General features: G+C 34.5%; 1 protein-coding gene across 1 annotated transcript in view; it reads right to left on the bottom strand.

Moving 5' to 3' along the window:
* Positions 1-21678, bottom strand: part of dpr11 (defective proboscis extension response 11) — a 255589-nt gene that overhangs the window by 19502 nt on the left and 214409 nt on the right. Inside the window, exon 6 of the mRNA XM_073973776.1 lies at positions 3814-3919. Within this exon, the coding sequence (XP_073829877.1) occupies positions 3814-3919 (106 nt within the window). The remainder of the gene's footprint in view (positions 1-3813; positions 3920-21678) is intronic.

Raw genomic sequence — 21678 nt, 5'->3', positions numbered from 1 at the left:
GGTGTATTCATCAGGTAGTTAGCACCATCTGACAGGATGAACGAGTACACGCCGATTGGAACCTGAGTATCCTGTGCCCCGTCCACAAGATGGGAGATAAGACTGTATGTTCTAACTATAGGGGCATAAGTCTACTCCCTATTGCCTACAAGATCGTGTCAAGATCGTGCGAACGACTAAAGCCTATGGTCAACGAGATAATTGGACCATACCAATGCGGCTTTAGACCTGGCAAGTCCACCATTGACCAGATATTTACCCTGCGGCAAATCCTGGAGAAGACCCAAGAGATGCAGATCGACACCTACCACCTTTTTGTCGATTATAAGGCAGCCTTCGATAGCCCGTTGCGTTCAAAGGTTTTCCAAGCCATGTCTGAATTTTTTATCCCCGCAAAGCTCTTCCGGCTTTGTAAAATGACTTTAACTGACACGAGGTCCTCAGTTAAAATAGGAAAGAACCTCACCGAAGAGTTTGGTACCAAGAGGTTTCACACAGACAGCTTTTCGTGTGATCTCTTCAACATCCTGCTGGAAAAGGTTATACGAGAGGCAAACGTCAAAAGAAGTGGCACAATCTACACCAATAGTCACATGTTACTTGCTTATGCTGATGATATAGAAATCATGGGCCGATCCGTAAAAGAAGTAACAGATACCTTTATGAAGGTCGAAGGAGAATCTGCTAAAGTGGGTGTGGCGCAAAACGGTGAGAAGACAAAGCTGATGGTGTCGACGCGCAATGCGTCCATTGAGCTCGGACCGACTGTGGAAGTTGGTTCCTATAATATTGAGGTAGTAAAAGACTTCGTCTACCTCGGCACCTCTGTAAACACAATGTGAAATAAAAAGAAGAATTGTATTGGCCAACAGATGCTACTTTGATTTAAGTAAGCAGTTTATAAACAAAGCCACATCTCGTCAAACAAAAATAACGCTCTACAAAACACTGATACTACCCGTGCTGATGTATGGCTTCGAAGCCTGGGTACTTGCGCAAGCAGACATGGCAGTGCTTGGTGTGTTTGAGAAAAAATTCTTCGAAAGATCTACGGACCAATCTGCGTTGACGGAGAATATCAACGTCGCATGAGCCACGAGCTGTATCTGCTATACAACGACATCAATATTGTTAATCGTATCGAGATGCAGCGATTGCGTTGGCTCGGCCATCTCATAAGAATGAGCAATAATGAACCCGCTAAAAAGGCGTATAAATACGGACCGCTTGGCGGTGCACGCAGAATTGGCAGGCCAAGGAATAGATGGCGCAAACAATATGGCTTCGAAGCCTGGGTACTTGCGCAAGCAGACATGGCAGTGCTTGGTGTGTTTGAGAAAAAATTCTTCGAAAAATCTACGGACCAATCTGCGTTGACGGAGAATATCAACGTCGCATGAGCCACGAGCTGTATCTGCTATACAACGACATCAATATTGTTAATCGTATCGAGATGCAGCGATTGCGTTGGCTAGGCCATCTCATAAGAATGAGCAATAATGAACCCGCTAAAAAGGCGTATAAATACGGACCGCTTGGCGGTGCACGCAGAATTGGCAGGCCAAGGAATAGATGGCGCAAACAATTGGATGATGAGATGAAAAGGCGCAGTATTCCAGAGTGCGAAGCAACAAATAGAGAGAAATTGAGATCTTTCGGGTTATTATTGCGACCTACAGAGCCGCTACAAAATTTGATAAATAATATGTTTTTGGTCCATTTCACCCGCTAAATATTTCACGATCATCTCCAATAAAAATAGGGTTCTATTCTGGTCTGAACCCGACCTCCATACAAAATTTCGTGACGATCGGTCCATTATTGCGGCCTGGGGTTTGATTACAATTTATAATGGACAGACGGACGGACGGACACACATCTCAAAATCGCTTTATCTCGTCGAGATATGAAGATTGGTATACCACATTGGAATCTCCGACGAATATTTCGCGGTGTTACATGAATTTTTCCCAAAACAAACTTATAATACCCTTTCCACATAGTGGTGTAGGGTATAAATACTAAAATATTTTGCCGATGAGCAGCATCACCACAGCAAAAAATAAAGGAAATCGAAAACCACTTTTAAAAAAATATCCGATTTCATTCTGAAATCCGTTTATGTATGTACGTAATCCGCCTAACATTTTTATATATATACGTACATGATAAATTCTTTTAGAAAACATATTTAACTTGTAAATACATATGATGCATATAATAAATTGTTATACATTCCATATTTGTTGGGATTTTGTTTACATACATACATTCAAATTGTTTTCGTTTATTTATTTATTTCTTTTTATTTTTTGACGAAATGTTCATAAATTCCAATAATTTTTATTAAAAATCCAAAAACTCAACAATAAACTCTAACTTGTCATTTGGTTTGTTTTTATTTTGTTTCTCACTCGCTACCCCTCCCCCTCACATATCACTTAACAAATTGTTTTTCAATTATCACAGCAATTTATATAACACACTTAGGAATACAGGGAGAGAGAGCATCGAAAAAATATTAAATCCCAACATGAATTCCATCAATTTCCAACTGAACCATTTTGCTTTGCAACATGCAGAAGTGGCAGCAGCAGGAGGAGGAGTAACATGAAGGACATAAACAAATTGTCAGCATTTGTGTTTTAGCAAGGACAATGCAATAAAATGAACACTGCAATAATATCTCAGATATTTCAATGATGAGTATGCTAACACATACAACAACAATCAAAAGAAAAAAAAAATAACAGCAACAACATCATTTTGTGCATATCATGTTTCAGTAAAAAAGAACATTTATCACGTCATATATCCAATGGATTTTTTTATTTTAGTTTCTTGCTGTTGTTTCTCAGCTCTTCAGAATAATCACACCATTATTCATTCCCAATTTAGTGTCAGTAGTATTCCATTGGTAGTTGGCACCAACATCCTGCCTGCATCTGGGGCTTTGTTCATAACACATGTTTGTGTTTTGTAAACAATAGACAACAACAACAAAAACACCAAACGCGGGTTAGAAACTATTACCAATGGATAGTTAGTCCTTCAGCTGGACCAATATAGATGCCATATAAATTACACAGTGAATCCAAATGTTAAAACTTAAAAATGAAAATTTGTTGAGAAACGTTCACAACAGAATTTGAAAAGACAAAAGAGGACATGGGGATCAAAATTTTCCACCATAAAAAATATTTTGGGTGTACACCATATGATAAAGTTGTATAGGGGTGATGCGAAGACATGTTATAACCTCAAAGGTTCCCTTCTATTTTGATTTTAAATACACAAAAAGTTTATTTCTTCTGTCAAGTGTTGTAAAAATAGCGTCCCTGCTGTCGGTGCTATTAGTAGTAGATATCTTCAGGGATCTTTCGCGGTTCAATGGTCAGTATATCTGGCACACACAAGATGTTCGTCGTTTACTCAGGCAAAACAACAGCAGAGGTAGATACAGCCTATTTTAGTTTAATTATTGTGTTCGACACAGGTCCCATAAAAAAAGCTAAAAGTACAATTGGACTATCCTCAAATTAGTTTCTTCTTTTCTTCACTTAAGATGTATTCTATGCTAATCCTTCTCTTCTTCATTTTGGGATATTAATTGGAAATATTTGTTTTTTTACACTTAAGCGGATTATTGAAAGCAAAAAATTATTTCCGATAACTGCAGTGTATTTTATTTACGAAATAGCTTCACTGTGTAATCTTTTTCGTTTATTCTCTCTCCTTTTGACATTAATTCCATAGTTCGCTTGCATATGGTAATAAGAGGAAATATTGGAAAAACAATAATCATTTACTTACCATTTATAACATTTAACGTCACAGTCACACTGGGGCTATTTGAAGGATTACATGTGTAATTGCCAGTATCACGTTTCTTCACTGAATCTATGATTAATGTACCGATCTGATGATGTTTTGCAATTGTTATCCAGTTTGAAGTACAGGCGGTGAGGTATATGAAAAGAGAAATATTAAATAATTGTCTAAAGTTAGTTTAAAATTGAATAAACAGGGTAAATGAGAAGATAAACGATTATGTATGAATTACATAAACCACAATATTTACAAAACCAACATTGTCTCATTATTTAAAAACAAATACCTAAACTCAAGGTACCTACTTCGTATAAATGCTAGAATATGTTTCTTGTTGTGAATTTTAGAATCATTTTTACAGTGTTTTATTTAACTTGCTTTGGTGTCCGTTTAGTTCAAATCTCGTAACTCATTTTTAATACCGTTGCAGTTGACCAATCGAACTGAAGCTTTGCACACTTTTCAGATTTAGATGACAATACATGAATATGGAATCAAAACCAATATTGGTCAATTTTTATAGTGTTTTAACGGTGTTTTATTTAACTTGCATTTCAAATCTGGTAACTCATTTTTGAACGCAGTTGCAGTTGACCAATCGAACCAAAAATTTGCACACTTTTCAGATTTTGATGACAATACATGAATATCAGCCCATTTTTTCCTACAGCCTCCATATAGCGGTACCACCCGATTTCAGGTATTTTGAGGATTTTATCTTCATTTTTGCCCGAATTAGCTCTCATTTGGCATTTGGGATTCCCAATGATACAGACATTTACCCACCAAAAATTGTGAACATAGGTCCAGGCTTTGGTATAGCCCCCTTATAGCGGTACCACCCAATTTCAAGTATTATGAGGATTTTATATTCATTTTTAGGCCGAATTGGCTGTAACTTGGCATTTGGAGTCCCCAATGATACAGAAACTTCTCCACGAAAAATTGTTGACATAGGTCCAGGTTTTGGTATAGCCCCCATTAGTGGTACCACCCGATTTCCGGTGTTTTAAGGATTTTATCTCCATTTTTAGCCAGGATTGGCTGTAACTTGGCATTTGGAGTCCCCAATGGTACAGAAACTTCCCCACCAAAGATTATGGACATAAGTCCAGGTTTTGGTATAGCCTTTATATAACGGTACTACACGATTTCAGGCATTTTAAAGTTTTTATCTAAATTTTCGGTCTAAATTGACTATAATTTTGTTCCCAGTGGTAAAAAAATGCATTTACTAAAAAGTTAAAAATAACCTATAATTCAAAAAAATTAAGTTTCAGTGTTTTATTTAGAAATGCACTTAAAACTAGGAAATTATTTGTCGCTTAACCTCAATAAATATATTCTTTCTCATAAAACGCTTGCGTTTAAATTATAAATGGTGGCAAAATTAAACGGCAAGCGTTTTATTTGAGAGATTCCATCACGAGAAAGAATATATTAATTGAGGCTAGGCGACAAATTTTTTCTAGTTTTAAGTGCATTTTTAAATAAAACACTGAAACTAAATTTTTAAAAATTATTTTTATACCCTCAGCCTTTAGGCTAAGGAGGGTATATACACTTTGATACGATGAAAATGTGCCTCATCGAAATAATGGTTTTAGACCCCAATTATGTTTGGACGAAATGTGTTTCAGACAATTTGGAGTTGATTTAGCCATGTCCGTCCGTCTGTCTGTCCTGCTGGCTGGAGAGCACGATAACTCTCGAACGGATGAACCGATTCGGTTGAAATTTTGGCTTTCGTAATATTTTGCCCAAACTTAGTTTAAGTTCGAAGATGAGCTACATCGGTCCACTCCATCCGGTACCCCCCCCACAAAAGTTCGAAAATGTTCGGAAAGTTTGTGCGCACGATGACTCTTTAAGGGAGTGACCGATTTGGTCCATACTTTGTATAGCGTAAACTTTCTACCAGAGTAATATGAGGTTCCAATATGGTCTCAATTGGTCCACTCCTTCGGGTACCTCCCACACAAAATTTTGGAAAAGTTCAGTTTAGGCCATCTCTCGAATCGCTTTGATTTTTGTTTTAGCAACTTGTATTCATTGCCCTCCATACGACGGTACAGGTTTCATCAGGGGCAAGTCCATACTTCCTGAGAAAATAGCATGAAAGTTGCAAAAAACCCCTATGACACCGTGTGAGGTGGTTGTAGCGCAAGATAACTCTCGAACGAATCTGCCGATTCGGTCCGAAAATTGGTCTTTGTAACATTTTGTGCAAACTTAGTTTAAGTTCGAGGATGAGCTACATCGGTCCACTCCTTCCGGTACCTCCCCCACAAAAGTTCGAAAATGTTCGGAAAGTTTGTGCGCACGATAACTCTTGTTCCATACTTTACACATCCTAATATATCTACTAGATATATATCAGGTTCAAATATGGACTATATTTGTCTACTCCATCCGGTACCTCCCACACAAAATTTCGGATAAGTTCACTTTAAGACCCGATATCGAATCACTTTGATTTTTGTTGAAGCAACTTGCATTCGCTGCCTCAATTACGATGGTAAAAGTTTTTTTAGGGGCAAGTCCATACTTCTTGAGCAAACAGCCCGAAGAGTGTAAAACCCCCTATGGTACCATATGTTATGGCTGGAGATCCACTTCCATAACGGTCAATGTCGAACCATTCCTTTTAGTATCTCCTCCGCAAAACTTTTGATCTTTAATCCTAATCAAAATTTTTGTCGGTTCAAATGACCAAAATATTTAAAACCCCCTAAATACATACGTATTTTGGGAAAAAATTGTTTCAATATACACAGGCTCGGCAAAGCCGACTGATACTTTTTTACTTGTTTATTTATTATTAAATAGAAAACATGATCCTTTTTTTGCATAATGTTGATATTTAAGGAAGAAGTAGTGTAAATTAAAGTTTTAGAGTCCGCTGGTAAGTGTCTCATATCGATGGCGAAGCTTTCCTATGGGTAGAGAAGATTCTAAACTTTTTAGACATTTTGTAAATTCTCAAAAATTATATTTTAAAAACAAAATTATAACCACTTGTATAGCAAAACTTCATGATATGCTAATATTTTTACCAAAGATAATACATGAAAAACTTTTATGGTGTCGATATGATAACATTTTGAACAAAAAACGCGGCGAAGGCGCCCCATTTTACCACATATGGGAGCTATATCCAAAGCTGAAGCAATTTCGATAGAATTTGACAAACTTATATCTAGACCCCATTCCAAATATCATATAGGGAAGCTATATCCAAATCTGAACCGATTTCACCAAAAGCAATAGCGATAAAAAATATGTTCCGCAATTTTCAGATGAATCAGAAAGTAAATGCGATCGGTACGTTGTGAATTTAACGGAATTCAATTTAGGTAATTAGCAATCCAGCATTTGATATCACTCGGAATAGTGAAATTCATTATGTCTGGACAGATCAAGTGTAGCAACAATGGTCCTTTCTGTTTGTCGTCACTAATTTCGTAAGTATAGCGTAGCTGAGGTTGTGGTATGGGTTCCTGAAACGATGTTGATGTGAAACTAGGTGGAAATTAGGCCGGGGCGATTTGTATGGAAGGAAAAAAGTCTTAGCGGGCACCTGAAGTTTCTGATTCTTGGGATTGTACTGAGCAAAAAAGTCAACTAGACCATATGTCTAAGGTGAAAATCGAGCCCCCGGATTTTTCTCAAGGATTTTTGGATATTTTGGCATATAACAACCAAACCACTGAGATTTTCGATACAACACAAAGACAACAATTGTAGCCAAGACAATAATTAAGAACACTCTAGTACATCGCAAAAGCATTGGAACGCTCCTTCAGGTAGTGAGTGTACTAAGAACCCAAAACGAAATTTTCACCATAGGTCAAGTTTTCGAGATATCGCGTGATTAATGGTTTAATTTTGGCCCCTTAATTTGTGCGAAAATAGTTTATATCTCTGTTAAGCGTTATTGTAGCTTCATTTTGAGATTACATGTCTGCAGTCAAATCAAATGTTGAATCTTTTTGTAAAATATGTCATCTCTCTAACTCAATTCCTTCCATGTCCTTTTCGTCCTTTATTTTTTGAACCGTAGTAAAAGTACCACAAGACGAGATTTTACAGCATCCAAATATTCTGCAAAAATTTTGTTCAGAAGATTTTAGGTACGGTTCTCGTTGATGACCAATCGATATTTCCCCGTTTTCATAGTCCTTTCTGACATTTACCCGGTTTTTGTTCAGAAAACTATGTTTTGTTTTTATGTATATCTGTTATTGGTCTGTTGTGCTTCTGAAATACTTACCATAAATAGCTCTTGTAATGAAGAACACGTTAATAACAAATTTTATTGGAGGATAGATCCGGTTATCTAAATTTTAGAACCGGACTTTCTGATACTAAAACCGATTTTTAAACCGATTTTAAGTAACCAACTAACGGTATATGTATATCATTAGAAAACTAATAAAATGGCCAATCAAATGACAGCAAGTAGCTGATTACAACTTTGTTGGTTCCGATGCTAGAACAAAAAAAAAACGCTTTCTTAAACCGATTTGGATGTAAACAAGTAAAAAAGTGTCAGTCGGCTTTGCCGACAGATAGATACCCTCAGCCAATGTGAAGCGAAACTATCACTTCCGGACAGATCGAATATATTTAAGGTCTCTTTAGAATTTTGTGGCCCTTTTTGGACATTTGAACTTGCCGACAAAAATGTGGATTAGGAATTAACTGCACTAAGACACAAATGTTGAACTTTTGTAGGGCAGGTACCCTTAGGAGATCCAAAGTTTGGACCAAATTGGTTGCCCCATTCAAGTGATATCGTCGTAGCATTTAAGTGACATTTTTTAAATATTGGGGAGAAGTACCGAAAGTTGTAGACCGGTATGGCCCATGAAAGTTTGGATATAATATGACGAAGACCAAATGCTGGACCAAATCGGTTGAACAGTTCGAGAATTATCGTGCTTTCCGACCGCCACATATGGTGACATGGGGATATTTTACACCTTTCGGGCTGTTTTCCCAAGAAATATGGACTTGCCCCTGAAAAAACTTTTACCGTCGTAATGGAGGTAGCGAATGCAAATCGTTTCAACAAAAATCAAACTTTTATCTACGGACAGATCGAATGTTTTAGGGTATTTTCAGAATTTTGTGGTACTTTTTGGATATTTGAACTTGCCGACAAAAATGTGGATTAGGATTAAAGTTCACAAATTTTGGTGAGGAGGGAATGGACCGACATAGTGCATTACGGAAGTGGATCTTATTATGAGAGTCATATCTTTTCGTAGATATCGCGCCCACTAGTCATTTCAGTGGGTTATCGTACACCTGTTGGACCAGTATGCCAGGAAGCATGGACTTGTCCACGGAACACATAATATGGCTGTAAACAGGACCACAAAAACATCATCGGTATACATTTGCAAAGGTTCTCCGAACAGACCCTAAACTGCAATTGGGGCAACTTTCGGGCTGTTTTCCCAAGAAGTATGGACTTGCCACTGACAAAATTTTTACCGTTGTAATTGAGACAGCGATTGCAAGTTGCTTCAACAGAAATCAAAGTTAGTCAAGAGCAGGTCTTAAAGTGAACTTATCCGAAATTTTGTGTGGGAGGTACCCGAAGGAATGGGCAAATATAGTCAAAATTCAAACCTGATCAATACCTGGTAGATATATTAGCATACGTAAAGTTTGGACAAAATCGGTCCTTCCCTTCAAGAGTTATCGTGCGCACAATTTTTCCGAACATTTTTGAATTTTTGTGGGGGAGGTACCTGAAGGAGTGAACCGATATGGCTTATCTTCGAACTTAAACTAAGTTTGGACAAAATATTATCAAGGCCAAATTTTGCATCGAATCGGCAGATCCGTTCGAGAGTTATCTTGCGCTTTATCCTTTACACATGGTGTCATAGGTGTTTTTGTACCTTTCAGGCTATTTTCTCAGGAAGTATGGACTTGCCCCAGATAAAACCTGTAGCGTCGTATGGGGGCGATGAATATAAGTTGCTACAACAAAAATCAAAGCGAACTTTTGTGGGAGTGGTACCTGAAGGAGTAGACCGATATGGCCCATCTTCGAACTTAAACTAAGTTCGGACAAAATATTAGGAAAGCCAAATTTTGGACCAAATCGGCTCATCCGTTTGAGAGTTATCGTGCGCACCAGCAACCAGGCAGACATACAGACGGACGGACATTGCTAAATCGACTCCAAATTTTCTGAAACACTTTTCGTCCAAACATTCTTGTCTAAAACCATTATTTCGATGAGGCACATTTTGCCCGTATGAAAGTGTATATCAGCAAAAATGTCAAAAATCGTCTTTTCCATTTCAAAAAAATCAAAAAAAATTTTGATACTTTATCAATGATTTTTGGTACATAGATTAAGAAAAAAATCGTCATTCCAAATCTGTTTCCGTTACCAACATTGATCGTTGCGCGCAAAAGATATGACCGTTTTAGTTATGCTAATTAGAAAAAATTCTAAAAAAATCGCGGCTTAATATAGTAACTGTTATATCCTATTATCGTTAACTGAATTCGCACCCTTTGCGATGATGCAAAAAAAATTCGAAAAGTTTCAATGGATTCGCGAAAAATTAAATTTGTTAAATAATTTCACGTATTTACAAACATATTTTTGAAATAATACCGCTTATACTTACAAAAAATATATATAAAAAATTATAGCAGCATCCAGACATTCTGAGGAATAAAATGAAACCTAAGTCGTGAAGTTGGAGCAATAGTATTCACGTTATTTGCAAAAATACAAAAAAAATATGACGGGAACAATAAAAATCTTGTTATTCTAATTTTATTTTTTATGGTTTTATAGGAAAGGTGGAAGAAAAAATGTTTGAGTTCTTCGTCATTTTCGTCCAAATATCACGCAATAATGAACATATTCCGTTGCAACAAATTTTTCGATTATAGTTTTCCTATTGGCGAATATTTTTAGAGCATTATATTAAATCACAAGGAATTCCAATTGTGGCATAACATTAAAATAATGTTATATTGAATATTACAACATTTGAAACGCATATAAACCGCGTAATAGTGGAAATCACAAGATGCGCATCCGATTTTCCAAAACAGCGAATCAATCCCTCTTATTTGATATACACTTTGTGAAATTCCATTTGGCGACCACGATGTAGCATCAGTTGCATGTTAGGGTGCAAAAAACAGTAAAATGCCCATAATTTCCACGAAGTACATTTTATGCGCATCCGATTTCAATGATCACCATTAAAAAATACATCATCCTATGTCATTTCAATGCGATCCATCAAGAATCGTGGATGTAGCATCGCACTCAGTTTTTAGAAAAAATCTATTATATCTCCGGATTCGCAAACGTTTTTCAATATCTGTTTTCGCATATTTTAAATATGCGTTTCGCTCTATTTATCTAAGTAGCAATAACACATCTAAAACCCGTCTAAATACGCGATATTTTCAAAAACATTTTTTGCAGATTTTCGAAATTTGAGGTGTATCATATCCGCCGATCTAGTGGATGGATTTAGACGCGCAAAGGCTTGTTAGATTCAGAACGTAAAAAAACTAAATTCACGCGGGTTTCCACTGAAATCGAATGGCATTTGTAAATTTTGAATCCAAAAAACTGGTTTTTTAGAAAAATTTAGAGCAAAAATTCAAAAACCCCAATTTTTCAGTCTTCAAAATGTCAGCATCCGTTTGTGATTGATGCATTGGATATATTAAAAAATCATACATTAGAAACTTCGTCTCTGAAGTGTATTCTTTAACATCTTTGAACATTATACTCTACATTGTATTGTAAAGCCACTAATTAAAAATTTACTTAAAAAAACTCGTTTCCTTCAACGATTTTTTCCTCTTTTTTTACATTAATATGACCACAGCTTCCGCTCAAATTATAATTTTAAGTAATCGATCGGTGAATCGTGCTAAAACAGTTTATTTTACCTAAATGCGTTCAAAAGTTATGGTATATTACAACAATTCGCGAGTTACAATACCCCATACCTCAGTTTCAACATAAGTAAATTTTCTACAAAAAGGCCGATATACCCTTGCTAGCCTAAAGGCTGAGGGTACAAAAAAATGTGTTTTCTTAAATTGTGAAAATATTTTTTAAGAAAATCGCAGGATTTTTTCAAAAACATTTTCGACTTCGGAAGTTATTTGCATATTTTTACAACAAATTTTTATTTTCTTAAAAAGTGAAAATATTTTTGTAAAAATCGCGCGAAATTATAAATATTTTTTTTAAAAAATCGAGCGAAAGTAAAAGTATTTTTTTAAAAAATCGCGCATTTTTTTTTTCGTCCCGACACATCACCAATCATCTTAGCAAAAATATATTTCAAACAAAAAATATATACAAATCCGACAGGCAAAATTTTGAATATAGTTCGATATTTATTGGCTACTACTTATTTTTCTTAAAAATTTTAAATCAATTAAAGCTCCCATTGTCCGCAAATCGTTCTGGGAGTTAGTATGTCCGTTGGGAGTTATGTCACGGCACCCGCATTTCTTAATATTTTGCAACGCTCTACACGGCTATGTAGTGGTATTTTTAATAGTTGCAGAAAAATTATAACCCTAATGTATATATTGTATAGTCCTTCAGAGTTTTTATATTAATTTTACTAAGCTAAAAAATATTCATTTGAAATCGTAAACCTTGTCCCTGCCTTGGGAAACTTTTTCAAATTTTGTTTGGTATGATTTACGGTCGACACTATACTGTGACCTGATTTATTTTTATCTCTATTTGTCTAATATTCAAATATAATTAGACTTGTGTTTCTAGGTAAAAATATTATTTTTTAACCTACTCTTAGGCGACACATTTTCTACTCTAATGGTATTATCAACATTATATAAAGGTCGCACGCACATTTTACCAGACAAGCCTAATTTGATTTTTAGAATAAAAAGCAAATTTTTGGCATAGTTTTCCATTATATGGATATACGTATGTACGTATGTACATACCAACCATTATAATATGGCTTTCAGACAAAATTTAATTCAATTTTATTGAGAAAAAAAATCTAGGAAAAATATTGTTTTCAAAATGGCTTCATCAATGCCATCAACCAGCAGTACATTTATGAAGTTCTAGATGAGACTAAGAGACAAATAAAGACGTAAACTAGTAAGTGTTCCTTTTTGTGAATATTCAACAATAAAGACATTGGCATTGTTAGAAAAATTGTATGAATTTCAATTGCATAGACAGAATTGTATGATTTCCATATATATGTAATAATAATATGCGATTTCATTTTCAAATCAAAAAACAATTCTTTTAGTTTATAGAATTGTCTGTTAGTTATATTTTATGGATATGTCTAAGGAAAAGTATTTTCAAAGTTGTTGTCTGGCATTACATTACATTTTATTCGATATTAGAACTTGGAATTTGTTTTGATAAATAATTAAGGGGAAACTTTCTATGGAGCTAAATTTGTGCCATGCCACAATTACCCAGGTAGTGGCATCGTAAAATTTTTAATATGTTATGTCAAAACCTTATTTAAGTTGTTGGGGAAATTACAAAAAATACTTTTTTTTATAAAGGGATTTGACTTTTCATATTCGAACAGCTGGTGTGATACCCAGCGTACGTAAAAATACTTTAAATAACATTTCCAATAGTTTCGTTTCGTATTTTCCATAGGAACAATACAAAACGCTCGCTGTTTAGTTTTGTTTTGATTACATTCGTGAGTGCAAACAAAACGAAAAGCGAAAAGTACTCAACTCCACAAGAGCAGATAGAAAACGGAATAGTACTAAACACATGTGAATAAATCAAAAACGTTTGGTGGTTGATAAAATTCACTGTGGTATGCTGATTGGTGGTTGATAAAATTCACTGTGGTATGCTGATGCTAACTTATAGGGTTGTTAACAATCACATGTGCGTGTGTCTGAGTGTGTCATTGACAATACGCACGGGAAACGTTTCCCAAAAATACTTTTTGTTTCGGTGGTGAATGAAACAACTCGGCAAAGCATAGCCGAAGTTACAATTCAGCAATCGTACGGTTTCTATCTTTTTACATTGAAAAGTTTGTGTTTTTGTTTTGGTTGTGAGAATGAAACGATTCAGAGAAGCTGAAAATTTGTGGCTTTGTGTGATTGGTACGGGAATCGTTTTGTTTGTTTCCGTTCATTGGTGATACCACTACCTGCGTAATTGTGCCATGATTTGTGCATAAAAACATATACTAAGTTTCTAAAAATTATTCCTTAAGCGTTAAGTGGAAACTTCTCTCGTGCTGTCGATTATATTTTCAACATATAATTTAAATATGCTCTCTCTACTTCTTCTAAACAAATATCTTATAATCTTCTTACATTACATTTATTTTAATTATTTGCAAATACAATTCTCCATTGTCACCATAAGAAGCTCTTCTCGATGACTTGAAATCCCACAAGTCTCCTTGGAAAAAAACATGTGTCACGTCGTGTATGTGTCAAGATGGGAAAACAAAAGAAAATTAAAATAAATTGAATTATTACTTCTCCTGACAATTTGGACCAAAAGACCAAGCACAATTGTTGTTCTTGTTGTTGGCATATGATAAACACAATAAGGTCTGAAGCTAGGTAAATACCTATAGAAATACACGTGTCACAGAGTATCACAAAGTTTATAAGATGGGGTAGCTGATACAGAAAAAAAAATAATTTTCTAAATTGAGTTTTGTTATTTGCCAAACAAAAAAGAAAAAACGAAATTTGATGGCATAGGAATATTAGAATAAGAATGGAATACAAGATTGGCTATGCTAAGTAAACTAAAATTGTTTTTTTTTAAGAGAATCTTCTTTATTTAATTGTATTGGCATCACCTTTTACTCGCATTCACCATAGACCAACTCATTTACTCGCACTGAAATGACCAGGGAAACATGTACATTGTACATATTAAATAAACACTAGCACACACATATATATGTTTATATGAGGCATTTTCCTCTTTGTGTATACACCTCCACTTATATCTTCAAATATGTAAATATATAATAAAAACGTCCTTTTCGGTGTACTTAACTTATTAAGTAGCAATGAAGTCACCTGTGATCTGGGTGTCAGCAACATTTACGTGTGTGTGTGTGTGCGAATATAGAAAATTGGTATAGCATAATAAGCAGGTCAAACAATATGCCAACATACACCCCCATAAACGTACATACATACATTGGAGAAAATCAAGATTGCTGATAGCTACAAAAGGAAAAACCTTCGTTTCCTTTTTCTTGCGGACATTCCACAAGCGACAACATCTTTCCCATGCCAACAAAACTTGAGTATTCTGTACTTAACCCCATGACGTAGTACATTCTTTAATAGAGAAAAAGTAACATACATATTTACCATGGATATATATCTATGAAAGACCTCCTTAAGATTTAACATCACTTGAAGGCGTTATATTTACGAGCCTCTGAGTGGTCTTCAAAATTTAAGAGGTTCTCCAGAATTTGTATACCCCCCACCATAGTATGGAGGGTATATTAAGTTTGTCATTCCGTTTGTAACACATCGAACTAATCATTTGCGACTCTATAAAGTATATATATTCTTGATCAGGATAAAATTCTAAGACGATCTAGCAATGTCCGTTTGTCCGTCTGTCCGTCCGTCTGTTGTAATCACTCTAGCGTCCGCAATAATTAAGATAGAGTGCTGAAATTTTGCACCCGAAGGTATTTTTTCCATAGGCAGGTCAAGTTCGAAGATGGGCTATATCGGTCCACTCTTTGGTATAGCCCCCATATAACGGTACCTCCGGATTTGAGGTATTTTGACGTTCTTCGCCACATTTGCAGACCGAATTAGCTATAATTTGGCACTTAGGGTTCCTAGTGATCAACAAACTTACATCGCAAAGGATATGGGCATAGGTCCATGTTTTGGTATAGTCCCTATATAACGGTACCTCCCGATTTTCGGTATTTTGAGAATTTCAGCCACAATTTTTTACCGAACTATCTGCAATTTGACATCTGAGGTTCTCAATGGTCATGAAACATCTCCACGAAACATCGTCAACATAGGTCCATGTTTTGGTATAGCCCCCATATATCGGTACCTCCCGATTTTCGGTATTTTGAGAATTTTAGCTACAATTTTTAACCGAACTAGCTGTAATTTGCCATTTGAGGTTCTCAGTGGTCATGAAACATCTCCACCAAACATCGTCAACATAGGTCCATGTTTTGGTATAGCCCCCATATAACGGTACCTCCCGATTTTCAGTATTTTGAGAATTTTAGCTACAATTTTTAACCGAACTAGCTGTTATTTGCCATTTAAGGTTCTCAGTGGTCATGAAACATCTCCACCAAACATCGTCAACATAGGTGCATGTTTTGAGAATTTTAACTGCAATTTTTAACCGAACTAGCTGTATTGATCGGTATTTTGAGAATTTAGCTACAATTTTGTCTATTCAAAAATAATCGTCAATATAGGTCCATGTTTTGGTATATCCCCCCATATAACTGTACCTCCCGATTTTCGGGAATTTTCAGTGGTCACGAAATTTCTTCACTAAAATTCGTCAACATGAGGGTCTACATTGTTTTGATGAAACTACCCTCAATTTGACTCTTAGAGATCCCTGCATGCAGCTATAATTTTAAAGATAGGTTGACTTTTTGATATAGCCCGGTAGGTGGTACCTTTCACCTAGCTGAACACATTTTTTTAGATTAGATTAGATAACACTGTGCAACAAAATGGAGGTGAAAGTCTGGGGCACGGAAAATTCCTCTTGGGGAAGAAAGGCCTTGGTGAGTATATTATGAACCCCGAAGGACAGATCCGCCGTGAGTCGAACTTCCGCGTTATGGCGCCATCAGGAATTAGCGTTATATCTTTGTTCACTGTTGCTTAAGTGCTCTACAAAAACAACAAACAAAGATATAATGCTAATTCATGATGGCTTACAGGGTCTCTTGCAAAAACTTTATCACGCCATAACGCGGAAGTTCGACTCACGGCGCATCTGTCCTTCGGGGTTTTTAATATACACAAACCAAGGGCTTTCATCTCTAAAAGGAGTTATCTCTGTCCCAACATTTGGGTTCACAGTGTAATTTAAGCAATAGTGGGAGGCAGTAGGAGTCTATCCATTGTCGAAAATTTGTTCCACCTATAATTGTGAAAGGCCCCTAATTATTCCATTTTAATTAACACTATTTTATGTGGAGGGTATAAAAAGTTCGGCCTAGCCGAACTTAACGACTTTTTACTTGTTTCTATTTAAAGAAGAGTTTGGTCCATAGAAAACCTTTGAAAGGTTACCAAAGGCCTCCTATGTGCCTTCTAGAAGGCCTATTGATGAACTTCTCTTTAAGGAGACCCTTAGAAAATCTCTTGACAGTCTTCTTTCTATAGGAGACCCCGAAATTTTTCTATCTATAGAATACACCTTGAAAGTCTAATGTGTTTGGAACTGGTCTTCTGACTATACGTCTACGTTGGTCCTTGAAAGATAGTCTTTATAAAATCTACGCTTATTATTGTGCTTGAAAAAAATATTTTTTTAAAAACTCTACGCTTATTATGGAGCATGAAAAAAATATTTGTTTACAAAATCTACGCCTTTGATGGTCCTTGAAAAAATATACTTTATGAAATCTACGCCTATGATGGTCTTTGAAAAAATATTATTTATAAAATCTACGCTTATGATGGTCCTTGAAAAAATATTCTTTAAAAAATCTACGCCTTTGATGGTCCTTGAAAAAATATTCTTTAAAAAATCTACGCCTTGGTCCTTGAAAAAATATTCTTTAAAAAATCTACGCCTTGGTCCTTGAAAAAATATTCTTTAAAAAATCTATGCCTTCGATGATCCTTGAAAAAATAGTCTTAAAAAAATCTGCGCCTCTGATGGTTCTTGAAAAAATATACTTTAAAAAATCTACGCCTTTAATGGTCCTTCAAAAAATAGTCTTTCAAAAATCTGCGCCTTTGAAGGTCCTTGAAAAAAAAATTGTTTAAAAAATCTACGCCTGTGATGGTCCTTAAAAAATATTCTTAAAAAAATCTACGCCTTTGATGGTTCTTGAAAAAATATTCTTTAAAAAATCTACGCCTGGTCCTTGAAAAAATATTCTTTTAAAAATCTACGTCTTTGATGTTCCTTGAAAAAATAGTCTTTTAAAAAATCTGCGCCTCTGATGGTCCTTGAAAAAATAGTCTTTTTAAAAATCTGCGCCTCTGATGGTCCTTGAAAAAACATTCTTTAAAAAATCTACGCCTTCGATGGTCCTTGAAAAAATATTCTTTAAAAAATTTACGCCTTTGGTGGTCCTTGAAGAAATAGTCTTTAAAAAATCTACGCCTTTGATGGTCCTTGAAGAAATAGTCTTTAAAAATCTACGCCTTTGATGGTCCTTGAAAAAATATACTTTAAAAAATCTACGCCTTTGATGGTCCTTGAAAAAATATTCTTTAAAAAATCTACGCCTTTGATGGTCCTTGAAAAAATATTCTTTAAAAAATCTACACCTTTGATGGTCCTTGAAAAAATATTCTTTACAAAAATCTACGTCTTTGATGGTCCTTGAAAAAATATTCTTTAAAAAATCTACGTCTTTGATGGTCCTTGAAAAAATATTCTTTACAAAATCTACGCCTTTGATGGTCCTTGAAAAAATATTCTTTAAAAAATCTACGCCTTTGATGGTCCTTGAAAAAAATATTCTTTAAAAAATCTACGCCTTTGATGGTCCTTGAAAAAATATTCTTTAAAAAATCTACGCCTTTGATGGTCCTTGAAAAAATATTCTTTAAAAAATCTACGCCTTTGATGGTCCTTGAAAAAATATTCTTTAAAAAATCTACGTCTTTGATGATTCTTGAAAAATATGCTTTAAAAAATCTACGCCTTTGATGGTTCTTGAAAAAATATTCTTTAAAAAATCTACGCCATTGATGGTCCTTGAAAAAATATTCTTTAAAAAAGCTACGCCTTTGATGGTCCTTGAAAAAATATTCTTTAAAAAATCTACGCCTTCGATGGTCCTTGAAAAATATTCTTTAAAAAATCTACGCTTATGATGGACCTTGAAAAAATATTCTTTAAAAATCTACGCCATTGATGGTCCTTGAAAAAATATACTTTAAAAATCTACGCTTTTGATGGTCCTTGAAAAAACATTCTTTAAGAAGTCTACGCCTTTGATGGTCCTTAAAAAAATATTCTTTAAAAAATCTAAGCCTTGGTCCTTGAAAAATATTCTTTAAAAAATCAACGTCTTTGATGGTCCTTGAAAAAAATTGTCTTTAAAAAATCTACTCCTTTGATATTCCTTGAAAAAATATTCTTTAAAAAATCAACGCCTTTGATGGTCCTTGCAAAAAATAGTCTTTAAAAAATCTACTCCTTTGATATTCCTTGAAAAATATTCCTTAAAAAATCTACGCCTTTGATGGTCCTTGGAAAAATATTCTTTATAAAATCTACGCTTATGATGGTCCTTGAAAAAATATTCTTTAAAAATCTACGCCATTGATGGTCCTTGAAAAAATATACTTTAAAAATCTACGCCTTTGATGGTCCTTGAAAAAATATTCTTAACAAAATATACGCCTTTAATGGTCCTTGAAAAAACATTCTTTAAGAAGTCTACGCCTTTGATGGTCCTTAAAAAATATTCTTTAAAAAATCTAAGCCTTGGTCCTTGAAAAAATATTCTTTAAAAAATCAACGCCTTTGATGGTCCTTGCAAAAAATAGTCTTTAAAAAATCTACTCCTTTGATATTCCTTGAAAAATATTCCTTAAAAAATCTACGCCTTTGATGGTCCTTGGAAAAATATTCTTTATAAAATCTACGCTTATGATGGTCCTTGAAAAAATATTCTTTAAAAATCTACGCCATTGATGGTCCTTGAAAAAATATACTTTAAAAATCTACGCTTTTGATGGTCCTTGAAAAAATATTCTTAACAAAATATACGCCTTTAATGGTCCTTGAAAAAACATTCTTTAAGAAGTCTACACCTTTGATGGTCCTTAAAAAATATTCTTTAAAAAATCTAAGCCTTGGTCCTTGAAAAAATATTCTTTAAAAAATCAACGTCTTCGATGGTTCTTGAAAAAATAGTCTTTAAAAAATTTACTTCTTTGATATTCCTTGAAAAAATATTCTTTAAAAATATACACCTGCGAGGGTCTTTTAAAAAGTATTCTTTGTAAAATCTACTCCTATGATGTTTCATAAAAAAATTATTTAAAAAATCCACGCCTATGATGTTCCTTAAAAAATATTCTTTAAAAAATGTACGCTTATGGTGGTCCTTGAAATATCTACGCTTATGATGGTCCTGAAAAAAATATACTTTATAAAATCTACGCCTATGATGGTCCTTGAAAAAATATTCTTTAAAAATACAATCTTATGATGGTCGTAGAATATTTTCTAATTGAAGACGTCTCTTGAATACCATATATCCATCGTAGACTTCTATAATGTCTTATATAAAAAATATATAAATTCGTGACCTATATATATAAAGGACCTGTTTGAAAAGCCGATGTGTGCTGAGGTAATTTCGTGGTCAGAAATACTCTTATTTTCGTTAATTCTCTTTTTCATTTTCACTCAGAATTTATGCATATATCTTCATATACATATAGCATTTCCAAATTAAATGAAACCTTTTCCAAATTTAATGAAACTTTTTCCAAATTGAATGAAACCTTTTCTAAATTGAATGGAACCTTTTCCAAATTAAATGAAACCTTTTCCAAACCAAATGAAACCTTTTCCAAATCAAATGAAACCTTTTCCAAATTGAATGAAACCTTTATTTTTAGCGAAAGAAAAAAGCCAGAATATTTTGAAAAGAGTAAGAAATAAAAAAGTATATGGGGTTTACTCAAATTCTAATCTTAAGTAATGGCATACAAGTGCAACTCGCTGCATGTTTTGCTTCCTTGATCTTAAACATTTTATAATTTTTGGGCAAAGAGAGAATTAAGTTTTAAAAAATTGCTAATAATAACAGGGGCTAATTGTATTACCCTTCCCGTATGGGATGTTCTGGAACAATGTTGTTGTTGTTAATTGTATTACCTACTGAAGTGGTTCACGATTTGCTGCTTGTGGAATTTTCAGTGGACATACTCATTACATAATTGGAGCAGTCCTGTTTATAGAGCTGTTGGTTGCTATGCTCAATCACATCAACGATATTACGATCTATTGTGTGATCGCGTAGTACCACACTGGTACACAATTTTATTTTTGAAAATGCCTTTACTATTGGGTTTAACATTGCTGATTATGGCATTGAAATTTTAAAATTACACCGGTATAATTCTATCATTATGTGTATTCGTTTACTTACTAAGTTATTGCATAAAAATTATCCTAAAAACAAACTTTCAAAAATAAAATTGTGTGCCAGAGTCGTACTACGCGATCGGACAATAGATCGTAATACCGTTGACGTGATTGAGCATTGTATCGAACACCTCAATCAACAGACTATGAAAACGCGACAAAATCGATTAGTTGTCAATCAGGGTCGTACCTAACATTTTCTGAGACATTTTTGAAGAACATTTCGAAGCTAAAAACCTCATCATGTGGTTCTTTTATAGCGGTTCTTAAAATAAGGGACGAAAAGGACATTGAAAGAAGCGAGTTAGAAGGCCGAAATGCTCTACGAAAATAATCCTCATTCGATTTGACTGGAGACAAGTCATTTCATAAATAAGCTAAAACAACTGTTAGCAAATATATAACGTTAATTTCAGATGCTTTATATGGTCTTCAGCAAAAACTTAATCACGTCATAACTCGGAACTTCG

This window comes from Musca autumnalis, unplaced genomic scaffold (assembly GCF_047663935.1).
Source record: "Musca autumnalis isolate F117 unplaced genomic scaffold, ASM4766393v1 scaffold_1, whole genome shotgun sequence".
NCBI classification, from domain to species: domain Eukaryota; kingdom Metazoa; phylum Arthropoda; class Insecta; order Diptera; family Muscidae; genus Musca; species Musca autumnalis.
The sequence above is the reverse complement of the archived record's forward strand: the minus strand, read 5'-3'. Positions and strand labels throughout refer to the sequence as shown.